The sequence below is a fragment of the Protopterus annectens genome, chromosome 7.part1 (assembly GCF_019279795.1).
Source record: "Protopterus annectens isolate FY-2018-M chromosome 7.part1, PAN1.0, whole genome shotgun sequence".
Taxonomy (NCBI): domain Eukaryota; kingdom Metazoa; phylum Chordata; order Ceratodontiformes; family Protopteridae; genus Protopterus; species Protopterus annectens.
Genome location: NC_056740.1, coordinates 153,821,779 through 153,847,580, shown reverse-complemented (window position 1 = coordinate 153,847,580; position 25,802 = coordinate 153,821,779). Strand labels below are relative to the sequence as shown.

At 39.8% G+C, this 25,802-nt stretch overlaps 1 protein-coding gene across 3 annotated transcripts in view; it reads left to right on the top strand.

The window, feature by feature from the left end:
• GRIP2 (glutamate receptor interacting protein 2) overlaps window positions 1–25,802 on the top strand; it is a 2,580,489-nt gene that overhangs the window by 376,480 nt on the left and 2,178,207 nt on the right. The window contains exon 1 of one of the 3 annotated variants that reach the window (XM_044078607.1): window positions 24,500–24,804. The exons of the other annotated variants lie outside the window; for them this stretch is intronic. Within the exon in view, the coding sequence (XP_043934542.1) occupies window positions 24,762–24,804 (43 nt within the window). The 5' untranslated portion in view covers window positions 24,500–24,761. Of the gene's footprint in view, window positions 1–24,499; window positions 24,805–25,802 lie in introns of those variants that run through there. 3 annotated transcript variants of the gene reach the window in all.

The window sequence follows — 25,802 nt, the reverse complement described above, 5'->3', positions numbered from 1 at the left end:
GGCAGATGGATGTCTGGGCAGTTGGGCAAAATGATCAAGAAATGACTGCATGACATGGCTGGTGGCAAGCAGCTGCAGTGTGAACCAAATATTTTATTCTACTTTTTAACTCATTACATCCAAGTGATGCCTCCAGGTGAATCTGAAGTTAACTCCTACCAACACCTCTAGGTGTCAAATATTCCTTGTTCATATTTGTATGAATAATTCCAAAACCATACTATGTACAAGGTTTTAAAAAAAATCATCTTAAAACTTACACAGTGGCAATCTCAGCTGCTTTAATATTTGACATCTGTCTAGTGCAGGTAAAGAGATATTAACTGTTGTTGTTATGATATTAATTTATAGAGACATATTTTTCACATTTTTCTAAATATCTCAATAACCAAGTACCACAGACAGAACTCCTTAGCATCATATGAACGCTCTCAGCTGGATGAATAAAATGATGCTGACAGTATGTGTGCAGCTTGCTGAGATATTGTAACTTGCTTACAAAATATTACAAAAATAATAGTTACTGTGTTTACTGTGACTTATAAAGTTCAGTTTAAGACCTAGAACTTAAGAATACTGCCACTATAAAATAGTTTGTGCTGAAGGGTTTGCTATTTATACTTCTTTCATAACCCCTATAGTTCCAGTGATATGAACATTTGTTTGAAGCGTGAGGACATAATTTGATTCTGTCAAAAGGCTTCTGCTCCGCCCATTGGAAGTTAACAGTACAAATGTCCTGAGCTCCATTGGAGTAAATGAGTTAAGAATGACATTTTTGATCTGTATGCTGTTGTTGAATTTGCCATAATTGTTTTATATATTTTGACCAACTGGGTTACAGGATTTCATAGCTCCACTGCTTATTTTTAAGGTGACATCTTATGTTGATGTGGTCTAGCATTCTTTTAATATTTTTACAACCTTATCACCTAGAGATGTCCTCGGTTTTATTTTATTGTGGGTATAGGCATAGCCATACCACCTGAGATGTGTTTAAAACAAAAATACCAAACCACCTAATCTTGATTGTTAACCATCATATTTGACTTAAAACAAGCCTATTAATTTATTAGGACTGTGGCATGTAAGTGGAATATTTAATGAATTATACTGCAGTGGTGGTGCTGCGGTAGCATTGTCACCTCACAGTAAGACGTAGTCCTGTTCATTTCTCAGCTAGAGCGTCTTCTGTGTAGAAACATGCGTGAATGGGCGTACCTTCTTTGAAGGTTGTGCGTCAGAGCTGGCAACTTGGCATGTAAAAATCTACTGCCAATCATTAGCGGACCGGAGTTCCGCTGTGGCGACCCCTAACCGGGAAAAGCCGAAAGACACAACAACATTCAAACAAGCCCTATTTGCAACCATATGGTTCCTTTTCTACTCTTTACAAAGCTAGGTTTAATTCCTTTGTGGCTACATGTTAAAGGGAGTGAAATGTTAACATAGCTATCAGCTAAATTGCAAACTGATAATTAATTTGCATCAGTGTTTCAATATTTGTGTTCATAAGTTCATAGGTTCATAGGCTGGTACTAGGCTATCGGCCCTAGGGCCTATACAAGCCTAGCCATAACTATTCCCTGGATATTTCTTCCCACAATATTTACTTCCCTGGACCCCTGTCTAGCAGGGCGACTGACATGATCCCCGGGGTGAATTTCCTATCACTCATCCAATTGTCAAATTCCTTTTGAAGAGGGCCAAGGAGGCACTCTACTTGACATATATGGGCAGTCTATTCCACAGTATGGGGAGTCTCTGGGTCAGGAACCTATCCCTCCAGCATGTTTTGTTCATTGTGATGACAAGGTTTAGATCCCTGGAGCATGTGGCTCTGAGGGATTGGAATTTCTTTAAGTGAAGCATGTCCAGTAGCTCAGGGTTTGACATGGCTTTGTATGTTAAGCAGAGATCACCTCTGAGTAGATGATATGCCACAGAGTATAGCTGGAGTTTTTTAGATGGTCAGCATACAGCATCTGCTTTAGGCTTGTGATTCTTTTAGTGAGGTATTTCTGCAGCCTTTCCAGCTGTTGCAGATGTCTTGTGAGGTGCATACCAGACAGAGCATTGTACTCTATAATGGGTCTAATGAGGGATGAGTACAGTGGGACAATGACCTCCTTTTTTCTGGATGAAAAGCCCTTAGTGATGAGGTGTGCCACATAGAAGTATTTCCTGACTGTTGTGGCAATGTGGTTATCAAAGGTGAGATCACTGTCCACCTTTGTCCCTCAGTCTCTCATCACACATTTGGTGTTTAGTGTGCTGCCACCTATGTGGTAATTCATGGATACATGGTTTTTCCCAAAGGGGATAACTATACATTTTTTGGCATTAAGCTTGAGCCCATCACTCTGGCACCAAGCATCTGTTTCTGTAAGGCCCTTTTGTAGAATATCCACATAATTTGGGGATTTAATAATGGCTTCCAGTTTGCAGTAATCTGCAAACTTTGTTAGCCAGAGTCCCTTAGTGTTGGCCTGTACTTCAGAGAAGTAGATGCCAAACAAGACCGGTCCCAGGACTGAACCCTGAGGTACTCCATTTGTCACTTGTCTGGAGCTGGATTTGGAGTCGGCTACTTTTACAGTTTGGGTTCTGTCAGTAAGCCAGTTGGAAAACCATCAAGTGATGTAGGGATTTATGCCCTGCTTAGTAAGTTTATCTATGATTCCAGAGTGGGGGATGGTGTTGAAGGCCTTGGTGAGGTCCAGATTGGCTGTGTGAACCGCCTTAACCTCATCCACAGCTATGGAGACTGATTCGAAGAAGTCAATCAGGTTCAGGAGACAAGATCAGCCCTTCATGAACCCAAACTGGGTGGGGTCCAGTGTTTGAAAGTTGCCATTGTCTTTGTTTATAAGTTCCATGATAATGTGTTCCATGCCCTTGCAGATCAGGCTCGTCAGACTGATGGGACAGTAGTTCCTCGGATCCAAGGTGGATCCTCCCTTGTGGAGTGGGATAACTGTAGCTGTGCGCCACTCAGTGGGCACGAAGCCTCAGGTGAGGCTATGATTAAACATGACACTTAGGTGAGGTGCCAGTTCATTTTGTAGTTCATGTAGTACACAGCCTGGGATATCATCTGGTCCCATGGATGCTGTATTCTTAGCTTTGGAGAGTGCAGTTTCTACCTGTGTGGTGGTGATTACCAGAATTTGGCAATCTTTTGGTATTGAGATGGGCCCTTTAGGGGGTGTGAGGGGGTGAAGTTGGCACTAAATGGATCTGCCAGGATATTGGCAATATCCTTGGGATCAGTATATTTAATACCATTCTGTTGTAGCTCAGAGCATATCTGAGTATTGCCATTTAGATTCTTGACATAACTATAGAATGCCTTGTGGTTGTCTTTGGAATCTTTGGCAATTTTATTTTCATAACTAGCTTTAGAGGATTTTATGAGGGATCTCAGCTTCTTACTGAGGCTGGTAAGAGAGTTTTTTGCATCCTGGGATTTTCCTCTTTTCTGCAACAGTTTCTTTCTTCTGTTGTATAGTCTGTTTATGGCAGGGGACCACCAGAGTGGCTTCCTTTTTTTGGAGGAGAGCATCTTGGTTCTATTTGGGATGGCACAATTCATGCATGAGTGGATGTGCTCATACAGTGTCTTAGTGTAGGATTCAGCAGTCAAACTTTCAGCTCCTGTCTGCATGGGTGTCATGAAGTTTGTCTCTTCTGACTTGAATAGCATGAAGTTGGCTTTGGAGAAGTTTTTTTACAGAGGTTTCCTTACCATGGGGTGGGGGTGGGATGTGGATGTCAAGGGTGATTTGGTTATGGTCAGACCTGACCAATGAGGGGGTGACCACTGGTGTGGAGCATCTATCTCCCATGGTAATGACCAGGTCTAGGATATTGGAGCCCCTGGTGGGACAATGGATTAGTTGATCCAGGGCATTGGAATTTATGAATTCCAAGAACCGTTGGGAAAAGGTGTTGGTACCCGAGTAGTTTTACCAGTTAATGGCAGGGGAGTTGAAATCACCCAGTATTAGGGTGTTTGGTTGTATCTTAATATTTTCCGGTATGTTTAGAAAGGTGTAGTGAGAATCTTGGGGCATGGTGGGGGATCTGTAGCAAGCTACAATTTGGATTGCAGTCTTACCTAGTGTTAGTTGCACCTGGAGAATTTCAGATGCATTGTGTTGGGCAACTAGCCTGGAGGTGTGAATATCCTTGGTGAATATGGATACTCCTCCACCTTTAGTGTTTCGGTCTTGGTTTGGTGGCCAAAAAGTGTGGTAGGAGTTGTAGCCTGGTATTGCAGGGGTGCTTTCTGGAGCCTTGAACCAGGTCTCAGTTACTGCACAGATATCAATGTTAGCTCACTAATTGTATTATAAAGGGCCAGAGGACAATATTAGCATGCATGGAGTATTCAGAGTACTGACATTGTTGCCTATTAATAGCTAAAGCCTGATTTACTCTGCATTTTTGGCATTGGCACCATTTTAGCCAAAGCTTTATATTTGTAAAATGATGATTGCAAGTGCTTTAAATCCATCACTTGTCTTATAGCTTTTCCCTTTATCTAATGTTCCATCACATACTTATTGCACAGTTTATTTCCAAAGAGCATTTGACAGTTAGCCAAAAGAATTAAGGCCATGAGCTCTTAATAAGCTGTGTCCTGTAGTCCAGTGTTTGACTTTTTGGCCTCTATTTGCATATTGCCAGACTTTGAGCAAATTTCTTAACCCGACAGTGCTCAAGGATGGAATATGAAAGGCCCAAACAAATCAATGCTCTACAGTGATAAATAAATGAATGAATAAATCACATATTCACTTCCTAATGATGGTCACTTACCCCTGTCATTTAATGCTACCCTGAGCATTTACCCTGCTGCTAATCCTACTCAGCTAGGGTTATTACTCCCTGCCCTGTAGTGTTAGCATGTAACACTCCCCTACTTTCATGCTGTTTGTCCTTTTCCACTGTCATCCCTCTTTCCTTTGCTAATAATCTTTTCCTGTCTACTTGCCTTCCTCTTACCCCACTTTCTAACCTGGATCCCCCTCCCCCTGACTTTAGTAGATTATGGTCTTTTGTTTTTCCTCAATGACCCTGTCTACCTCCCCTCCTACCACTTGCCACATCATTCTTACTGTCCCTGTCTTTCTCTCTTTCTTTTGTTCATTCACCTTCTCGTTTAGATTATGAACACTATTTTCTTTTGCCACCTGATCTTCTAATGACCTTTGGGACATTCAAAAGCTTAAAACTGTCCCTTCTGTCTGGCAAATAACCTCAACTGATAAAATTCCTTTAGAAACCACCAATAACTTATGCTACCTAGGAATCTGGCTAGAGTAAAATCTTGACTTTCAGTTTCATATAGAACCTACAAAGGCTAAGATAAATAAATCCCTTTTTTTGGCTCATCTATCCAAACACCTCTTCAAATTATCTTTGGGACACCCAAAAGCTAAAAAAAAGTCCCCTGTGACTGGCACATAACCAGAAAGGAGAACAATCATTCAGAAACTACCATTAACTTCTGCTACCTAGGAATACGGCTAGAGAAAAACTTGACTTCCAGTTTCAAATAAAACATATCAAGGCTAAGATAAATAAATCTCTCCTCTGGCTCATCTACCCAAACATGTAGGATTTGTCTTGCAACAGCGACTTGATCAGATTAAAAAGCCAATAAAAACTCTGTGGCCTTTTCCTTGTCAACATAACTTCTGAATGGGCCATGTTATCTGCACTTCATCAGAAATAAACTCGTAGCATATTAAGGTTTACATCCGTTAATTGTCTTCATCAACCTGACAAAAACATTTGACAAACTACATTATAATTTCCTCAACCAAAACTAATTAGTCTAACCTTTATTTATTCACAAGGCTTGATCTTTATTCAGTGTATTAATAACATTAATAACATTTATACATCCATTTCATACTGACTCTTCAAGTGAAAGTCCAATATGTATTTCAATGGAGTCCATTCTAAGCCCCCTGTTATCCTTCCTCTGTAGTTCAGTAATCCTCTCTCTCATTCTCTCTCCTGAACATCATTGCTTTATTCTGATGATCTCCCAGGCAAAGAAATATCACCAGTAAAGTTAAGAGATGGTGGTGGACAGTTCATGGCATAATGACTTAGCCTTAGTTGGACTGACGTATACAGCTATAGGTGTTATAACTTTATTGCTTGGTGTGAAGTCAGCGCATAAAGAGACTGAGGGACCATCACCAAATTATGTAAGCAGAGAGTTTGTGCAACCGTAATGTGAATATCGTCAGGGAAAGAACAGGAGGGAACGCAGCTATGTCAAAAACGTCATATATTTCAAAGACTCCTATTGGTACATGAAGGTAACACCTTCCAGATGGATGCGAGGTGAAGTCTAGCAACTCAATATTATCATATAAATGAGAAAGGTAAGTGATAGCAGAAAAGCAGTTATTCACAACAGTAATGGTATGTGCGTGAAAAAAATGACAGATGTGTGAAGTAAATCACTTTTAATCATGGCTGGATAAAAGGAAAGGGGAGGACTCAAGACTGCATGTAACAGTAGGCAGGGAACAAGAGTAACTGAAAGTGGCAGCAGTATATGTGAAATTGTGGCAGACAGGATATTTATGGGCCGGATGAGGCCAATGATCTTATCCTATCATTAACATTAATGTTTCTGTGTTTCTTCAGTACTTAGGTACTGCCTGGTCTGACTGGCATATAAGCAGTTTTGCTGCTACTTAGGTGCTACATTTATGTGAATTTTGTAATCCAAATGAGACCAAATAAATGCCAGCTATGCCTTTAGACATGGGATCACTAGTTCCAAGTATAAGTGATTTATTAAAGATGGGCTGAATAAGCACTTTTGTCTTGCAACAGAGACTTGATCAGATTAAAAAGCCACTAAAAGACTCTCAATGTAGATACAATTGATTAACCAATAAAATCAAGTTGGATGAACATCACCTTAAGAAAAATCTGTCATCTTAAAGAAACACTCAAAATTATTCTAAAGGCCATTGCTACCTAAACACCAGCAGAACATGTGGAAAACAAATATAAAACAAGTAAATCATTACACAGACATTCATTAAGAGTTCACTTGAAATTATTTGAAATATAATAAACATGTTTAAAAAGCTTAGAGTCTATAAAATAGTTGTATTTAATTATTTCAGTGGTTGTAAAAAATAAAAATAAATATAAAGTAAATACACCACTATTAAAATGAAATAAAAAATGTGTACCATTACAAATATGAAAAGTGTGGAAGAATGTAAATATCTGAAAGTACTTAAACAGCTATAGAAAGTAAATTCTTATGAAAAATATATATATTTAATAAGGATATATACTTATTATTATAGTTTAAGATTATAAATAGGTCATAATTTGGCTGCCCACCTTTTTAATACACTTGTGAAAGAAATATTGTCATTCAAGGTGGAATGTACTGTTGCATTTAAACGTATCTGCCAAATTAATTCTCTTGTATTCTAATAAAGTCTCCCAGTTACCACCTGTTTCACTTATTTCCCCACTATTATAAAAAACAATTAAACATTTTAAAATGATTGTACTGTATTGAGTCGTTATATAGAACATTAGTGCATTTACATTTCCTACTATCGTAGAAAAGTTCATAAATCCTGTCTCTCAATAAATGCCCTGTCTTACCAACATAAATGGTGGGACAGGAAGATCAGAGTGCTATAAAAACAACACCTGGTTTCACAATTACCTTCACATTGATGTCTTTATAAGTGATTCGATAGTGTGGACAATGTCCACATTTTGACAGTGGTCTCTAAACTACCATTTTATTTTTACCATTATTATCCTAAAACTGTTTAGTGTTCTTTCCTTTTCTGTATGCAGTAGTTGGTTTGTTACCCAGTTTTTCTTTCTTTTCACTACTGAATGTTAATTCTCAGGTTTTATTAACTATGTCTTTTATTTTAGTGGCATCTTTTAATAAGGAATGATCAATGAATGCACCATATCATTTCTAGTGTCTTAAGTGTCCCTTGCTGTCATCGGCAGAACAAAGTAGTTGTTGCCAAGAATGGATCTTAATTTTGTTTTCCTGCCTTTAAGTATTTCATCCTTAACCTGGTTTAACATTCTCAAAGGACATCCCCGATCATGAAATAATCCTATTGTGTTGTATAGTTCTTTCTCTAGTAACTTGTCGATTTTAATCTGTCAAGATAAACATACCATTTGGCCCTTCACTATACTTCTCTTTTAATGTAGAGCATGGTAACTACAAAAATATAAATATGAATTTGTGACTGTGGGTTTGTGGTAAATTGTAGATGTGAAGTTATTCAATTTATTATCCTTTGATATAACCAGATCTAAAAACATTAATGTGTTTGAACACAACTTGAGAAGTAAATTTCAAAAATGACATGGTATCATTTAAGTAATCTAAGAATTCATGAAAACAGTTTATTCAGCATTCCACAAAATGAAGATATCATCCAAAAAGTGGTAGCATGCATGAAATTGTTAAAATAAGCTGAATTAAAATAAACTTCTTTTTTTCAAACAAGTAGAATGATGCTTGCATTGATGCAGACATATGGCAGCCTCATTGCTACTCCAGAAACTTCTTAAAAGTGTTCACCATCAAAAAAACAAAGTTGTTGTGTAAAACTATTTTCACAATTCAGTTATTAAATAAACCTGATTGTTAGACATTTTGGTTTTCTCAAAATAAATCTGTGAATCATCCAGCCCCTATGTCATGGGGTATTCAAATAAACAAGTTGATAACATCTCTGGTAACAAACCACAATTCATTTCTAAATTTCACAGAGTTAATACTTCGCAAAAAATATTGGGAGTCCTTCAATATGTGGGGCTGATCATCCAACAATCTTTTCAATTTGTTGTTAACACACATTGTCAATGGTTGTTTGTGTTTTTGATCCTGCTGATGAAACTATAAGTCTCAAAGGTTAGGTATTCCAAATACTACTCAGTAACTGAAAGGTGTCCCATCAGGAAAGTTTGTGACATCAGATCATTTAAGGAAAAAAATCAATCTTACAATATGCTATAGAGATTTCATTTTTTATTACCATAGTATAATGCTCATCATTACTCAACAACTCATGCATCTTAGCAGTATAATCGATATAATCCATAATAACTGCTCCGCTCCCTTTAAATTTTAACAGTGGTATATTTACATTTGTTTATTTTATGAACCACTGTAATACTTAAATACAAAGATTTTACAGATACTAATAGATTTTTAAACATATTTATTATATTTCAAATAATTTCAAACAAACTCTTAATGACCATTTATTTCATAATTATTTGCCACATGTTCCACTAATGTTTATATAGCAATGTATTTTAGGATAATTAGGTTCATAGGTTCATAGGTAGGTACTAGGCTATCTGCCTGAGGGCATTTATAAGCCTAGCCAGAGTGTGTCAGCTTTTGCCGTCACATTGATTAATTAACTGATCCTCTGTCAAGCAGAGTCAATGAAGTGATCCCAGGGATGTATTTTCTGTTACCCATGCACTCGTCATGGCCGGCCTTAGGCATAGGCAAACTAGGTGACCACCTAGGGCGCCATACAAGCCGGCCTCGTAAAGGGCGCATTTTATGTATTCATTTATTTTATTATTTTGCTATCTTTTCGGCGCCCTGTCTGAATGATGAGCACCAAAACAATAGGGGGGGGGGGAGTGCCCTCCCACTTTTATAGCTTGATAACTAAGAACGATTACAATATTAAAAAATAATAATAATAATTACAAACATTTCCTGACGAACATACATGACTTGTCACTCACACAACAACATGGCTGTCAGGAAGAGGCATGGTTCCGCAATGGCAGTTATCTCACAGAACTTGCTGTATTCTCTTTCCTAGCATGTCATTCATCTCTGTTTTGGGCGGAGAAATACACAGCGGGGCTGATATTAGGAAAAAAAGGATGGCGTCTGAGCCGGTAGCCAGTGGAACTTAGGAGTTTTACAAACACGAGGATAAAGTTTGTAATCATAACCGAGCCTTGGATTTGTACTTAACGGTGTATGTAGTAGTTTAGAAATTGTACGCGGTTTGTGTGGAGGCAATTCTGAAAAAGTGGTAAAGTTGTTGATTGGCGTACACTTGTAGTATTGCGGAATAAAATTATATTTGTCTTCTGTTTCACCTGTACTCTGCTTCATTGTTTATGGTTTTAGCTGCAGTATTGTGAAACTGAATGTCTGCATTAGCTACGTTTTCATTCTATATTTTAACCTGCTTGCATTTTGCGCCACGGTCCGCGCAGTTGATGTTGTAAAAATAAAGTAGATAATCTTTTGGATTGTGTCTTTTTTAATTGTTTAATCCATGTGGGGTATGTGTGGAGACTGCACAGCTCCTTTATGGCAGATCTCTTTTAGCTGTATTTATTTGGTAAAGGCCGTATAATGAGAAAGCTAAACTTGCTATGTCAAGAGAGTAAGGGAGCAGGTGTCTCAGGTGTGTAACCCGAAAAAACAGCCGAGATGACATTCCCATGGGCATGTTGCTGTCAGATCTTTGTCATATGCTGTTGGTAAATAATCAGTGTGACTACATAATGACATGCAACAAGTCTGAAGTTGAATTTATGCTGTTAGTACGCGCACTTAGAAGCAAGATGTTTTAAGCGAGGGAAGTTGCGACTGTGAGCCTTTGCTTCCATGTAAATATCTGGTTGATTTAGAATTTCTTAACAGCTCTTCAGGGAAGACACTCGTTAGGTGTGTAGCTTTAAATGAGAATGTGGGGAGCAGTGGAAAGCATGGCTTGCAAAGAGTATTTAGAATGTTGTAAATAAGGTGTTGCAGAAGGATAGGAGCACTTTTGACTGTCTTCTTATCTCGATGGCCATGGTTTGCAACAGATGGGAGGTGCCGGCTGAGTGAGTGTGCCCCTGGCTTCAGGCATTTTTAATGGAGTGGCAAGCCTTTCTTGGTTTTTAACTACCATTTGGGTGGGGGCCAGGTGGCAGTGTATGTGCTTGGAGTTGGAAAATAGGTGTAAGTGGTTTGCTGTTTTGCAGCGTTTCTACCTTTAGGTATCAGTATGGGAACAGAGAGTGGAGTAGGGACAAGAATTTTAGGCTTGTGGTGTAAAGAAATACTGGGGTTTAGAAGGGGATAGGGAATTTACATTTTATGGAATGATGGGCTTTCAGTGTTAGGGGTGGAGATTTTTGGTTTAGAGGGAGGTTGTGGACCAGAGTTTGAAGGGTAATATAGGTTTAGGGAGAAGAAAGGGGATTTTAGGTTGAGAGAGAGAGATAAGAACATTAGGGTTAGAGAAGGGTTTGTGAATTTCCAGTTTACTGAGCTATAGTGTGCAGGAGGTGTAAGGGAATTTAGATTTAGGGAGTGATTTGGAATTGCTATCCAAAAGTGTTCTTCATAGCACCCACAATGGGCCAATAATTAATTCCTGCAATTCATACGGAGATGCATTTATGGCTAGAATGTCTAGAAAATACTTTTTTTTTCTCGACCCATTGTTCCTACTACTACTATTGGAACTGTCTGGACATTATTCCTCCACATTGTGCTCATTTATGCCTGCAAATCTTGGTATGTTATGACTTTGTTTCTTGCTGTACTGTATGTAAGACAATGTAATGCAATGAAACGAAATGTATGACCCAATAATGACAAAACTGCCCATTTCAGAATATTTTAATCATAAAAGGCCACTCAGACTTCTGTCATTACAATCCACGAGTATCAGTCAATAAGCACAATCTCTGCAGAAGTAAAATTCATCCGAATAATTCTAGGCATGTATGTAAACTGTGTATCACCATAATAGGTACCAACACACGTTACTGGTGAACTCTTTTTAATACGGCAACATAACTTCATTTTGTGTTTTATGCAAAAATAATATTTGCTAAAATGTTGCAATGGAGTCGCAACATGTTTCCATTTATGTGTACAAAAGCACAAACAGGAGGGCATTGTTTAAAAAAAAAACTCTCTTTCTTTACACGCATATATAGATTAAAGAAATGTAAAAGTAGTATTAGGAAATTTGTTGCTAGAATAATAGTTTTTGCATTAGCATGAATTTTCTAAAGGATGTGGAGTCTTAAACTCAAATGTTTGTCATAAATTAATTACTTTAATCGTCAGCTATTTGCCAGAAAAGTAGGAGGAAAAAGTCTGAACATTCTGTGAAATCTGCACAGTTGAGAGGTATGTATTCAATTTTCCATATGCAACTATTGCCTTTGCTTCAGACTGCCATAAGCAGTGTATCAGAACTGCCCTTTTTTTTTGTTCTTCAGTTTATGCAAGGAGTTTGAACCAGCTATGCCTCTGATATCTATAAATATGGATTTATCTAGATATAGATAAGCTATACAGATAGATAAATATAGAGAGATATGAGTATATAGACATATTTAAAATATTTTTTTTTCTTTTTGGCCTTGCACTGATTCTTGAGGATTGCTATCACTAAATGATGGGAGACACTGGAATCATAGTTTATATTCTTCAAAATGGGCATGCTAATGCAAAATCTGGTGTAAGCAACTAGATATATAAAAGTTTAAATGCATCCCTGAGTCTGGATCATTTTGCTCTTCTCCCATAGTACTTTTGGCTTTGTTCCTGATTCACGTGGTAATATTCTGAAAATGTTGCAGTGGCTCTAAAGACACTAATGATCCATAGTAAAATGGGCTCTGATAATCCACCAACTCCAGTGGATACTCAACCTGCCATGGGAGTAAACTAATGTACTATTTGAAGCTTGTAAAAAAAAAAAAAAAAAAAAGTATACCTCTTTTTGACACTAAGTCTGTGGGCTACTCCTGAAACTTTCTTGAGCTGCTCTTTATTTTCCCATTTCTAAATGCAGTGCTTTACAAAATGATCTTTCCCCATTGTGGCTTTTTTTTTCCTTCATGAAATGCAAGTTAACACAAATCCTGTTATTCTAGCAACTTAAAGTGCAATATTTAAAATCTATCCCTATTTTTTCGGCCACTGCATCCATATTATGTTAGGCTTTGTCCAGATTTCTTGCACTAAGAGGTTGAGAGGTATGTATACATGCCTCACAGTCACAGCCCATAAGGCCAAACAACACACCAAAAACACTTGTTATAGGGGACTCTATTGTCCGGCACACTGACGTCCCACTCACCAGACTGAACAAGGAGAAGGTCACTGTAAGCTACCTGCTGGGTGCCAGGATCCGCCACATAATGCAAGCACTCAGGTCACTCCAAAGCAAGTACAAGTATGACTCCGTCATTGTCCATGCTGGTGTGAATGACCTGAGATGTACCTCCCTGGACTACATGAAAAGAGACATAGAGGAGCTCTCTGACCATGTAGCCCAGGCTGGTATGTCCCTGACTTTGAGTAGCATCTTGCCCTCACCAAGAATGATGCCACAGTATAAAGACAAAATGATCAGTTTCAACAATTGGCTAAAGTATTGGTGTCATTCAAAGGGGATCCAGTGTCTGTCAGCCTGGGATAACATGCTCGACAAGCCACGTTGCTTCGCTAGGGACGGCTTGCACCTGTCACCCTTAGGCTTTTGTATACTGGCCAAGGCTCTTGCCACCCCCGTAGTGCCTTTTTTAGGCAAGGCTAAAAGGACAAACCCACCTCCATAGACAACCCAAAGATAAAAAAAATAAAGGTAATGCTACTCAATGCCAGAAGTCTAAACCTCAAGATGCATGCACTCAAGACTCTCCTCAGTATGGAGAAAATCGATGTCTGTGCAGTAACAGAAACCTGGTTCAAGGCTCCTGAGAGCACCCCAGCACTACCAGGTTATAACTCATACCATGCGTTTCGGCCCCAAAACTCGGACCGAAGCACAAAAGGAGGGGGAGTAGTTATATTCATCAAAGATACCTACACCTCCAGGTTAGTGGCACTGCACGAAGCATCAGAAACCATCCATGTGCAACTGACAGCGGGCAAAACTGCCTTTCAGTTTGTAGCCTGCTACAGAACACCCTCCCTATTACAGGAACCCCACTTGGCATTCCTGAGAGCACTGGAGAATATGAAGGTCTCTCCAAACACTATGTTATTGGGTGACTTCAACTACCCAAACATTGACTGGGAAAACTACTCAAGCCCAAACACCCTCACCCAACGGTTCCTTGAATTTATAAACTCTAACGCAATGGAACAACTGGTCACCACTCCCACAAGAGGGAACAACATATTGAACCTGGTCATCACCAACATGGGGACTCTATGTTCCACACCAGAGGTAAACCCTCATTGGTAAGATCAGACCATAAACAAATTTCCCTGGACATCCAAATCCTGTCCCCACCCCCAGCCAAGGAAATCACTGTAAAGTATTTCTCCAAAGCCAACTTTGCACTTCTCAAGACTGAGGTTGAATCCTTCAAAGCCCCTGGGCCAGAGGATAATACAGCCCAATCCGCAGAATCCTTTACAAATGCATTCTATGAGCACCTGCAGGAATGCATGGATTGTGCTATCCCAAATAAAACCAAGAATCGTTCCTCCAAAAACAGGAGGTCTGGTGGTAGACCCCGGCCATAAATAAGCTATACAACAGAAGGAGGAAGCTACTACATGACAGAGCAAAATCCCAAAAAGGGAAGGCATCTCTGATCAGTATTAGCAAGAAACTTCGATCCATCATAAAATCATCAAAGGCCAGTTTTGAAAGAAAAATTGCCCTAGACACTAAAGGTAATCACAAGGCCTTCTTTAGTTATGTCAGAAACATGGGCGGAAACTCCCAGATATGCTCTGAATTGTTGCATAACGGTACAAAATATACCGAACCTACAGACATAGCCAACATCCTGGCAGACAGATTCAGCGCAAACTTCTCCCCCCCTTCCCCCCCAAAGGAGCAAACACCTATCCCAACTTAATGTAACCTCCCTGACATCACAGATGCACAGGTGAAAGCTGCCTTCTCCAAAGCAAAAAACACAGCATCTATGGGACCGGATGGTGTCCCAGGCTGTGTCTTACATGAGCTCCAAGAAGAACTGAACCCTCACATTAAGTCACTGTTCAAACTTAGCCTTACTACAGGATATGTACTCAAAGAATGGCGTACAGGTACAGTGGTCCCACTCCACAAAGGTGGTGCCACAACGGACCCCGGAAACTATCGCCCCATAAGCCTGACTAGTCTGGTCTGTAAAGCTATGGAGCGTATTATCATGGAACTCATAAACAAAGACATTGGGAGCCTCCAGACACTGGACTCTACCCAATTCGGCTTTGTTAAGGGCAGATCTTGCCTCTTAAACCTAGTTGATTTCTTTGAAACAGTTACCAAAGCCATAGATGAGGGCAAGGTAGTCCACACAGCCTACCTGGACCTCATAAAAGCCTTCGACACAATACCCCACTCCGGCATCATAAATAAGCTTACCAGCTTAAATATCAACCCCTATATCACAAGATGGGTTGCAAACTGGCTCAGAGATAGAACCCACATGGTCAGAATCACAGGTGCCATGTCCAAATCCAAACCAGTTACAAGTGGCATCCCACAGGGCTCAGTTCTGGGACCTCTCTTGTTTGGTATATACTTCTCTGAGGTTCAGGCTAACACGGGGGGATTATGGCTGACAAAGTTTGCAGATGACTGCAAACTGGGGCCATAATCGAATCTCCAGCTGACACAAGCATCCTCCAAAAGGGTCTCACAGAGATGGATGCTTGGTGCCAGAACCACGGCCTCAAGCTAAATGCTAAAAAGTGCATAGTCATCCCCTTTGGGAAAAACAAGGTGCCCAAAAATTACCACATAGGTGGTAATCCATTAAGTACGGAAGAAGTAATTAGAGATTTGGGGACCAACGTAGATAGTAATCTCTCCTTTGATAATCACGTTGCCAAAGTGGTTAGAAAGACCTTCTATATAGCCCACCTTATCATGAAAGGGTTTGCATCTAGATCAAGAGAGGTCATTGTGCCCCTCTACTCATCACTCATCAGGTCCATAATTGATTACAATGCCCCTTTTGGGATGTACCTTACACGACACCTGCAGCAACTGGAGAGACCCCAAAAGTACCTCACCAAGAGGATCATGGGCTACAAACAGATGTCCTATGCAGCTCGACTAAAGAAACTCCAGCTCTACTCAGCTGCTTACCGCCTACGCAGAGGCGATCTATGCCTGATGTACAAAGCCATGTCAAACCCAGAATTAATGGACATGCTCCACCTCAAAAAATCCAAGTCCCTTAGAGCTACACGCTCCAGGGACCTAAACCTCAGCACAAAAATAAATAGGACATGCTGGAGGGACAGATTCATTTCCCAGAGGCTCCCCTCACTCTGGAATAGAATCCCAATTCATGTTAGACATAGCCCCTCGCTGACCCTCTTCAAGCGAAATTTGGATGCGTGGATGGGAAATCGCAAATTCACCTCTGGGATCTCTCCTGTGTCCCTGCTAGACAGAGGCACAGTAAACTAATCTTAAAAGGGTACCTTCTGTGACCTACTTTACAGAGGCACAGTAGGCTAATCTAAAGGGAGGCGGAAGCCAAATATACTCTGGCTAGGCTTATAAATGCCCTAGGGCAGATAGCCTAGTATCTACCTATGAACCTATGAACCTATGAACAAACGATCAAACTAATTATGATTAATTATGTTTCTTTTAGATGCCATATTTTTTAAGATGATGTTCATCCAACTTGATTTTATTGCTTAATCACTGGTATTTACATTCTGAGTTTTAGTGGATTTTAATCCAATGAAATCTCTGTCACAAGACAAAAGCACTTATTTTGTCATCTTCAATAACACAGTTATACCTGGGACCAGTCATCATGTGCCTGAAGGCATATACGGCATTTATTTGGTCTTATTTGGTTAGAAAATTCACATAAATGTAGCACCCAATTAGCACCAACACTGATTATATGCCACTCAGACAAGACAGTACCTAATACCAGCTAGGGGACCAATGGTGTGTGCAAGGTAATACAGCAGCAACATTTCTAGGATTCCATTTGCAAGACATTGTTAGCTGTTACAACAGTACTAGTTTTTGTGAAAAACTGTCAGAACTGTCAGTTATCCTTTTTTTTGGAGGACATACCTATTTCTAGACCTGATTTACTCCTGCACGTGATGCACCTGTTTTGGATGTATGGCTCTGTTTCTAGGTTTGAGTTATTCCCTTCAAACAATTTTATCGCCACTCCTCGCTCAATGCATGCGATGTTTGAAGATGCCCATTACACAGAAAATCACACTAACCAACATATAATGGCACAAATAACTGAAAAAAGAGGATGCACATCTTACATCTCCCTTCTTCAGAAGCAAAAATAAATGACCTTGTGTGATAGATTCTTACTATAAAATTAATAAAGATCTACATATTTTACAGTCTCTTTGATAATGTGCTTTCATTTTCCATCATTTTTGTCAAGCTTTGTTTTTTGAATGTGCTTTTGAGTAGTGTCCCACATTCCTACTAGACGCAGGAAGGGTTATGTGCTATTTGGTATTGAAATTTTATGTTAGATGTCAAGATTTTTGGCTGGAGGTTCCTACTTTTCGAGAGCTTTTTACCTGTTTTCAATGTCTGCAGGTTGAGAGTTATGAACGTTGTACAGGTAATGAAGACAATAGCAGCTGTATGAAATTAAGAGCACAGGTAGGTAGCCCTTTGCATTATGTAAAGCTGTTTGCACACAAAGCATACTACTCACACCACAGAGTAACACAGGCATGGCTCACAGTATGACACAAAGGACACATAGCATACTACTCATACCACAGAGCAACATGTTGTATGGCTCACAGTATGATACAAAGGACACATAGCATACTACTCATACCACAGAGCAACATGTTGTATGGCTCACAGTATGATACAAAGGACACATAGCATACTACTCACACCACAGAGTAACACATGGCATGGCTCACAGTATGACACAAAGGACACATAGCATACTACTCATATCACAGAGAAACATGTGGTATGGCTCACAGTATGATACAAAGGACACATAGCATACTACTCACACCACAGAGTAACACATGGCATGGCTCACAGTATGACACAAAGGACACATAGCATACTACTCATATCACAGAGAAACATGTGGTATGGCTCACAGTATGATACAAAGGACACATAGCATACTACTCATACCACAGAGCAACATGTGGTATGGCTCACAGTATGATACAAAGGACACATAGCATACTACTCACACCACAGAGTAACACATGACATGGCTCACAGTATGACACAAAGGACACATAGCATACTACTCATACCACAGAGAAACATGTGGTATGGCTCACAGTATGATACAAAGGACACATAGCATACTACTCATACCACAGAGCAACATGTGGTATGGCTCACAGTATGACACAAAGGACACATAGCATACTACTCACACCACAGAGTAACACATGGCATGGCTCACAGTATGACACAAAGGACACATAGCATACTACTCACACCACAGAGTAACACATGGCATGGCTCACAGTATGACACAAAGGACACATAGCATACTACTCATATCACAGAGAAACATGTGGTATGGCTCACAGTATGATACAAAGGACACATAGCATACTACTCATACCACAGAGCAACATGTGGTATGGCTCACAGTATGATACAAAGGACACATAGCATACTACTCACACCACAGAGTAACACATGACATGGCTCACAGTATGACACAAAGGACACATAGCATACTACTCATACCACAGAGAAACATGTGGTATGGCTCACAGTATGATACAAAGGACACATAGCATACTACTCATACCACAGAGCAACATGTGGTATGGCTCACAGTATGACACAAAGGACACATAGCATACTACTCACACCACAGAGTAACACATGGCATGGCTCACAGTATGACACAAAGGACACAGCATACTACTCATACCACAGAGCAACACATGGCATGGCTCACAGTATGATACAAAGGACACATAGCATACTGCTGTCACCACAGAGTAACACGTGGCACTGCTCACAGTATGACACAAAGGACAATAATAAAATACCACGTCATTGGGTTGGTTTGCTGTCTGGCTGAAAGACCTTTTAATTTTTTTTTTTTATAAAAATTCACTAATAATCTCTGAATAATGCTCACTGGCATCATCATCATCATCATTATATAATATGGAATGTCAACCATCTAATGACAACCATGCAATACAGAGCAAACATCGATGTCTCAGGCGCAAAGGCAGATAGGCTAATGCTAATTACATTCTCTCTTTAAACGTCAAATGAAGAAAAGGGAGCTTGGGCAGTGTAGTTAAAACTTCAACTAAATATTCATGAGGAAAAAAAGCCATATCACTAGTACTGCAAAATGCTGGAAGAGCAACACGCACATTAATAATACAGATAATGCGCATTAATAAATACAGCCATATCCTTAATACAGAACTTCACATAGATACGTCAGAATTCTCATGTAGCAAATCTGTTCTACTTTCCTTGACTTTGTTGTATGCATGCCATTCATTCCTTTATTTATTTATTTTTTAAATTTTTTTTTTTACTTATTTATTTTTGTATTTTAAACACGCTTTACTCAGTTTAGGGTAGCACAGCACTGATTTAGTGCAAGACATAGAAACTACTTCCTGATGGGATGCCAGCCTACTGAAGTACACACACACACACACACACACACACACACACACACACACACACACACACACACACACGCACGCACACACACACACACACACACACACACACACACACACACACACACACACACACGCACACACGCACACACGCACACACACACACACCCACACACACACACACACACACACACACACACACACACACACCTACAGGCAAAGCTGGAGAAACACCATTTTACTATCACACATCTTTGGATCTTTGGAATTTGGAAGGAATACAGATCCCCTACAAAAATCCATGTGAACACAGGCAGGATATAGAGTTTGAAAAGAAGCCACCCCAACCAGAAACTGAACATGAGAGCCAATGACTGTGAGTTAGTAATGCTAGCTGCTGCACCACTGTGCTGCCCTCTATGACTACAATACCCCTAATTAAAACCTGTAGGGTTGCTTGGTATTTCAACTAAAATTTACCCGAGGCAGAATCCAGCTTTGAACAAACATCCTTGTACTGTACTCATTCTGTATTCACATTTGGGGCAAGTCTACAAAGAAACAAGGGCTTCCCCAAAGTATGTACTGTTAGCTGGTAAACTTAGCTTAGCACATCTTACTCACCCAAAAAAACTGTGAAATTGAAAATGGGTGTCATATAGTGCAGGCGTGGGTTTCACCCATTTATTATGTGAAGGGGCTTGTTTGGAGTTTCCAGTGACATTTACCAGTACCTGCTGTAAAAAGTAATTCATACCTGACTGTCATTCCTCTCAGGCAAACCAAAAATAACAAGGCTGTTGCATCTGGAGCACCCTTCTGAATCAGTAAACTTCAGTACAAACTTTTGATGGTACAGGAAAAATGTCACCCCCCCCCCCCCACTTCAATAAGGCCTACCTGCTTTTCAGTGAAGAAGACACAAGTTACAACATCTGAAGTTACTTGTTTTAATTCATCTTCTCCATATTTGCTCTCAGTGACATTAATACATTTCTGAGGTGGTTTCAGACTGACTAGTTACAATCATGAAGCTGTGTGTTGCAATCAACTGTCCACCTCTGTCCCCAATTTCTATATCTCCTTTTGTCTGAATTATCTACTTAGAACCTGGCGATGTGAACCTTAGCTGTAGACGATTGTCACTGCTGAAGTGAAACCCTGACCTCGTGCAAATATGGGAAAAGGGGTTGTGGATAGATGGATGGATGGATGGATGGATGGATGGATGGATGGATGGATGGATGGATGGATTTGGGACTACGGAGTCTCATATCTGGCAAAGAAGGTTAGCTACAAGTGGTGCTCAAAGGCAGAGAGAAGCTGTAACCATATGGTTTCCTGAGTACTGCACACGGACCTGGCAGATTAAGGTTACTCCCTGTCCATCTGGTGTGCTGTGTGCATACCTCTCAACCTCTAAACACAAAAACTGTGCACTAAACAAAAATTAATTGTGGGACAAAGGCCAAACATCAGGGACACATTTTAAATATCACTCTTATTATCTTATAAAGTTGCTAGAAAAACATGTTTTGAGCTAGCTTGCATTTTCTGAAGAATATGAAATCAAAAACTCAAATATATCTTAGTGACATCAGTCTTCTATGATTTGCCAGAAGGCCAAAAAATGAGGCAAAAATCTGGGCATTCTGTGAAAATCCGGCAGTTGAGAGGTACGGGTGACATATCACAAGGGAGCATGCAAAGCATTGCAATCAAGCTATCTCACATACACAGTGATGATGGGTGGTTTCTGCTGTCTCACCCACCTTGTTATTGGCTAATGCCTCCAGCATGGCTTTAGTCTGCACTAGAACCACAACTATAGATATGGTCTCAGCACACAGACACCACAACATTCTTTCAGTCATTACCTTGGCATTCCTTCCCCACCCCCTAGAGCAGGTCATGTAACACCCGGGCTGCTCATTGAACTCAAGTCAAGTGGGTAGTAGTCAGGGCTTCATAGGTTCATAGGTAGGTACTAGACTATCGGCCCTAGGGCCCATACAAGCCTAGCCAAAAAATGTACCCTGGCTTTCGCCACCCAAGAAAATTATTTTCCTGTGCCCCTGTCAAGAAGAGCCACAGAAGTGATCCCCGGGGTGAATTTCCCATTTCCCATCCAATCATCAAGATTTTTCTTGAAGAGTGCTAATGAGGAGCTCTGTTTGACATAGATAGGTAGTCTGTTCCAGAGTATGGGAAGTCTCTGAGACAGGAATCTATCCCTCCAGCATGTTCTGTTTATTGTGGTGACAAGGTTAAGGTCCCTAGAGCATTCATCCCTTCATGCGATGGAGCTAAGTTTTGATAAAATCAAAACTATGGGGAGAAAGTGGCTCTTTGAGGGAAGGAATGCTCATAGAAACTTATCCTGCATGACAGGAGTAGAATATTTTACTTGCTTGTTTTTTTTTTCTCAAATGTAATAATTGCAACTAACAAGTCACAAAATACTGATTGTACTTCATTGTTCATTCTGCTGCTTGACAACATCGCATGTGTTATGAGTTGTAGTCCATGTTGCAATGCAGGCTGCATTTCTGTGGCTGTATCCTAGGTTTTCACTATTGCTGAAAATGGCAAATAGCACCTGTTCCAGGCAGTGAAAATCCATTTAGGTTTATTGCTCTCCTGAAAATAGAATAACTGTACTCAAGCACACAAATAGTAGCAGGCAGTGGCTTGTGGTGAGTGAGGAAAGGGAGTTGGTACTACAACCATCACCCAAATGCAGCCATTAAGCACAAAACAAACTAGAAGTTCTCTTCTGAAACCAGCTTAAATAGAACTTCTTGAAAATGCAACAGGTACTGAACCATGCCAGCAGCTTGGCAAAGGGCCATGACTTCACAGCTTTTTTTTTTTTTTGGGGGGGGGGGGGGGGCACTGCAACTTTTTTGTCCCTACTGTTTGCTGGCCTTCACACCTTCTCTTATTCCCATATACTGAAGGTAACAACTAATTAAGAGTAACCATTATTTAGGCAACCATCAGAAACTGTCCTTTTTTTCTTTGTAGCCCTACCTCCATCGCACATGCTCAGTAAAATGCTTATGGTTCAACATGCAGTGAGCATCAGCAAAGGCATGTCACTCTCGTCCATCAGTAACGTAACCTCTCGGTTCAGACCTGTAACCCTTGAACGAGCATTCCTAGGGGGGGTCTACAGTACCCACTGAGGATGCATCTATAAGACTGTGGATCCCTGCGTGTACCCCCACATCTTTCTCCCTCTAAGGAGAGTTGATTAACAAAGCTGCACCCCTCTTTTCTTCCTCATAACTCCAGAAAGTGCCAGAACCACTAATAAAACTTGTGTCACCTGCGTTGTTGTCAGGGCTTTACCTCTCTATGCCAGCGTAGTTGGCAATGCCATGATTCTCTCCAGTCCTCATGTCCCAAAACCTCCACCTAACCTGAATTGTGTGAAATAACTCTAATATAAAATAGATAAATGAGCTATGGGTATGAGCAACTGGGGAAATTGGACTAGGACCTTGTATGGGTGTCTAGACGTCATACCTAGTAACTACCTATAACCTGTGAAACTGGGAATCAGATATGAAATGGATAATTCTGCATGGCTTGTCATGGCATAGCTGAGTGAGCACTTACAGAGGACATGCTGTCTCTACAGCTTGTATCTGGCAGCTGCTTGCTGCATTCTACCAGGAGCAAGGAAATGTAGAATGCAGTGAGCATGCTGTCTCTGCAAAGTATGTCTAGCTGCATTCTACAAGGAGTAAGGAAATGTAGAATGCAGTGAGCATGCTGTCTCTGCAAAGTATGTCTAGCTGCATTCTACAAGGAGTAAGGAAATGTAGAATGCAGTGAGCATGCTGTCTCTGCAAAGTATATCTAGCTGCATTCTACAAGGAGCAAGGAAATGGATATGTGTCACCCTACAATGTAGAAGACACCCTGCTTCGTACAATCACAAGCCAACCCACTGATCTCCAGTAGCAGGTTCTAAACTTAGCAGTGTGAGTGATTATTATGGTATATGCTTACTATCAACATTGAGTGTAGTGTGGTATATGCTTACTATTAATATTGTAAGACCAGAAGGCTGTGGATTCTACTGGGTTACTATTAATGTATTGACAGGACAGTGCAGCAGTAGAGGGGAGTTACATTCCTAAAGTACTGCATTTTAGAATAGTCCTTCTGCCTAAAATCCATGGCACTTGTTTGATGAACAGTCAAGGAACATTAGGTTATTCTGTGAAAATTCCTACCACTGACTTTTCTCCTCTAGGAATTGTGCCTGAAAGATGCCCAGAGTCGAATTTTATTCTTACCTAGATAACTAAACATGAAATAAGTGCAGTATTTCTATAAGAACGGATATTGTGGAACCGCTTTTAGTTAGATGGCGACCTTAGTAAGCACTTCAAAAATCTTATAATTAAATACCAGGTTTTACTTTGCATTGAGCAATCAGACATTTACATTTTTAGAATTTTTAAGGGCATTGCTAATGGGCTGTATGTTATATTTTGTAATAAGCTGTTTCCGCTGTTGAGAGTTTTTCTTTTTTCCCCAAGATAATGACAGGCTAAATTAAGAAAGCTACATTTAATAAAATATAAGGAAAAAAAGCAATGCGAGTGGCTCTATATGAGAAAAATGAAATGATTTACAAAAAAAGACATCTGTTTGTTGTTTTGTCTCTACTATTTCTTATTCTTTCTACCCCATGAAATGAACTCAGCCTCTATAAGCTGTGAAGTAAGACAGGCTTGTTCACAAGCTGATCTCAAAAAAGGTTAATTACACTTCTTCTTCTCCTACTGGTAAATGTGTGAGAACAGGACTATAATTACAAATGCTAATTGCTTGTTTGGAAAAGGTAGTGCCTAGTCTGTTAGCAGGTGCTCCCTGTTAGTACCAGGATCCAGCCACCAGGCAACAAACCCAGGAGAGATGATGGGAAGTCTATGCCTCAGGCCAGTATTAATGTTCAGCTGGGTGCAATGTAGTGTAAAGAGCATCCAGAGAACAGGGAAACAAAGAGAAAGGTGGCACTTTGCCATAAAGATAACTTCAGAAAAAGAAGCAAAACACAACCTGAACAAAGGGCACTATGTTTTTCTTTCAAACATTTTTAAACAGGCGTATATTAAGAGGTAAAGCATTTATGTACCTGTGTGTATGTAGACCATTGTTATGCTTATTACAGTACTTGATTACATCACTTGTGTTAAAGCACTGAGAAGCAGTTTCTGTCCTATCCACGCCCATTTTTCTTTTCCTAAGTAGATCTGTCAACAAACAGATATGACTTCATAGTAATAACTGCATGCCTGATTATTTAGCAGAGCCAAAGATGCTATTTGCTTTTTTTCCTTGTAATAAAAAAAAAAAGTACTGCCAATATAGAGCTGAAATAATATGTAAAAATACCATAGTATGCTTAAATGGGGAATGTAAGTGAAATTAACTTGGGGAAGTGTTTCTTCCTAAACCGGCTAAGATGGCTAGGTTAGATACTATAATCTGTAAACATTGTAGGTTATGAATTCAAGTATAAATCTTGGTATCTGCTACTGAAAGCTTTTGTAATGTTGTGTGTGTGTTTTTTTTTTTTTTTTATCTTATTTTAATAGCTAGTTTAAAAATCATTTATTAGTTCATTCAGTAGCTGCACTCACTTTTGAAGAGAAAAAATTTATATAATATAAAATATCCTGAGCGAGTGTTTAAAATAACTGGTTTCAAAATAATTTCTGTAATGGATGTGACTGAGAAGAAATCTTAGCACTGTATATTGTGCATACTATGAGAGTGTATTTAATGCTGTATCTTTTTATATGACTTTGGGTAAGTTGTTTGTTTAGGGCATACTATGAGCGTGTTGTTTGTTTAGGGCATACTATGAGCGTGTTGTTTGTTTAGGGCATACTATGAGCGTGTTGTTTGTTTAGGGCATACTATGAGCGTGTTGTTTGTTTAGGGCATACTATGGCGTGTTGTTTGTTTAGGGCATACTATGAGCGTGTTGTTTGTTTAGGGCATACTATGAGCGTGTTGTTTGTTTAGGGCATACTATGAGCGTGTTGTTTGTTTAGGGCATACTATGAGCGTGTTGTTTGTTTAGGGCATACTATGAGCGTGCTACTGTGCT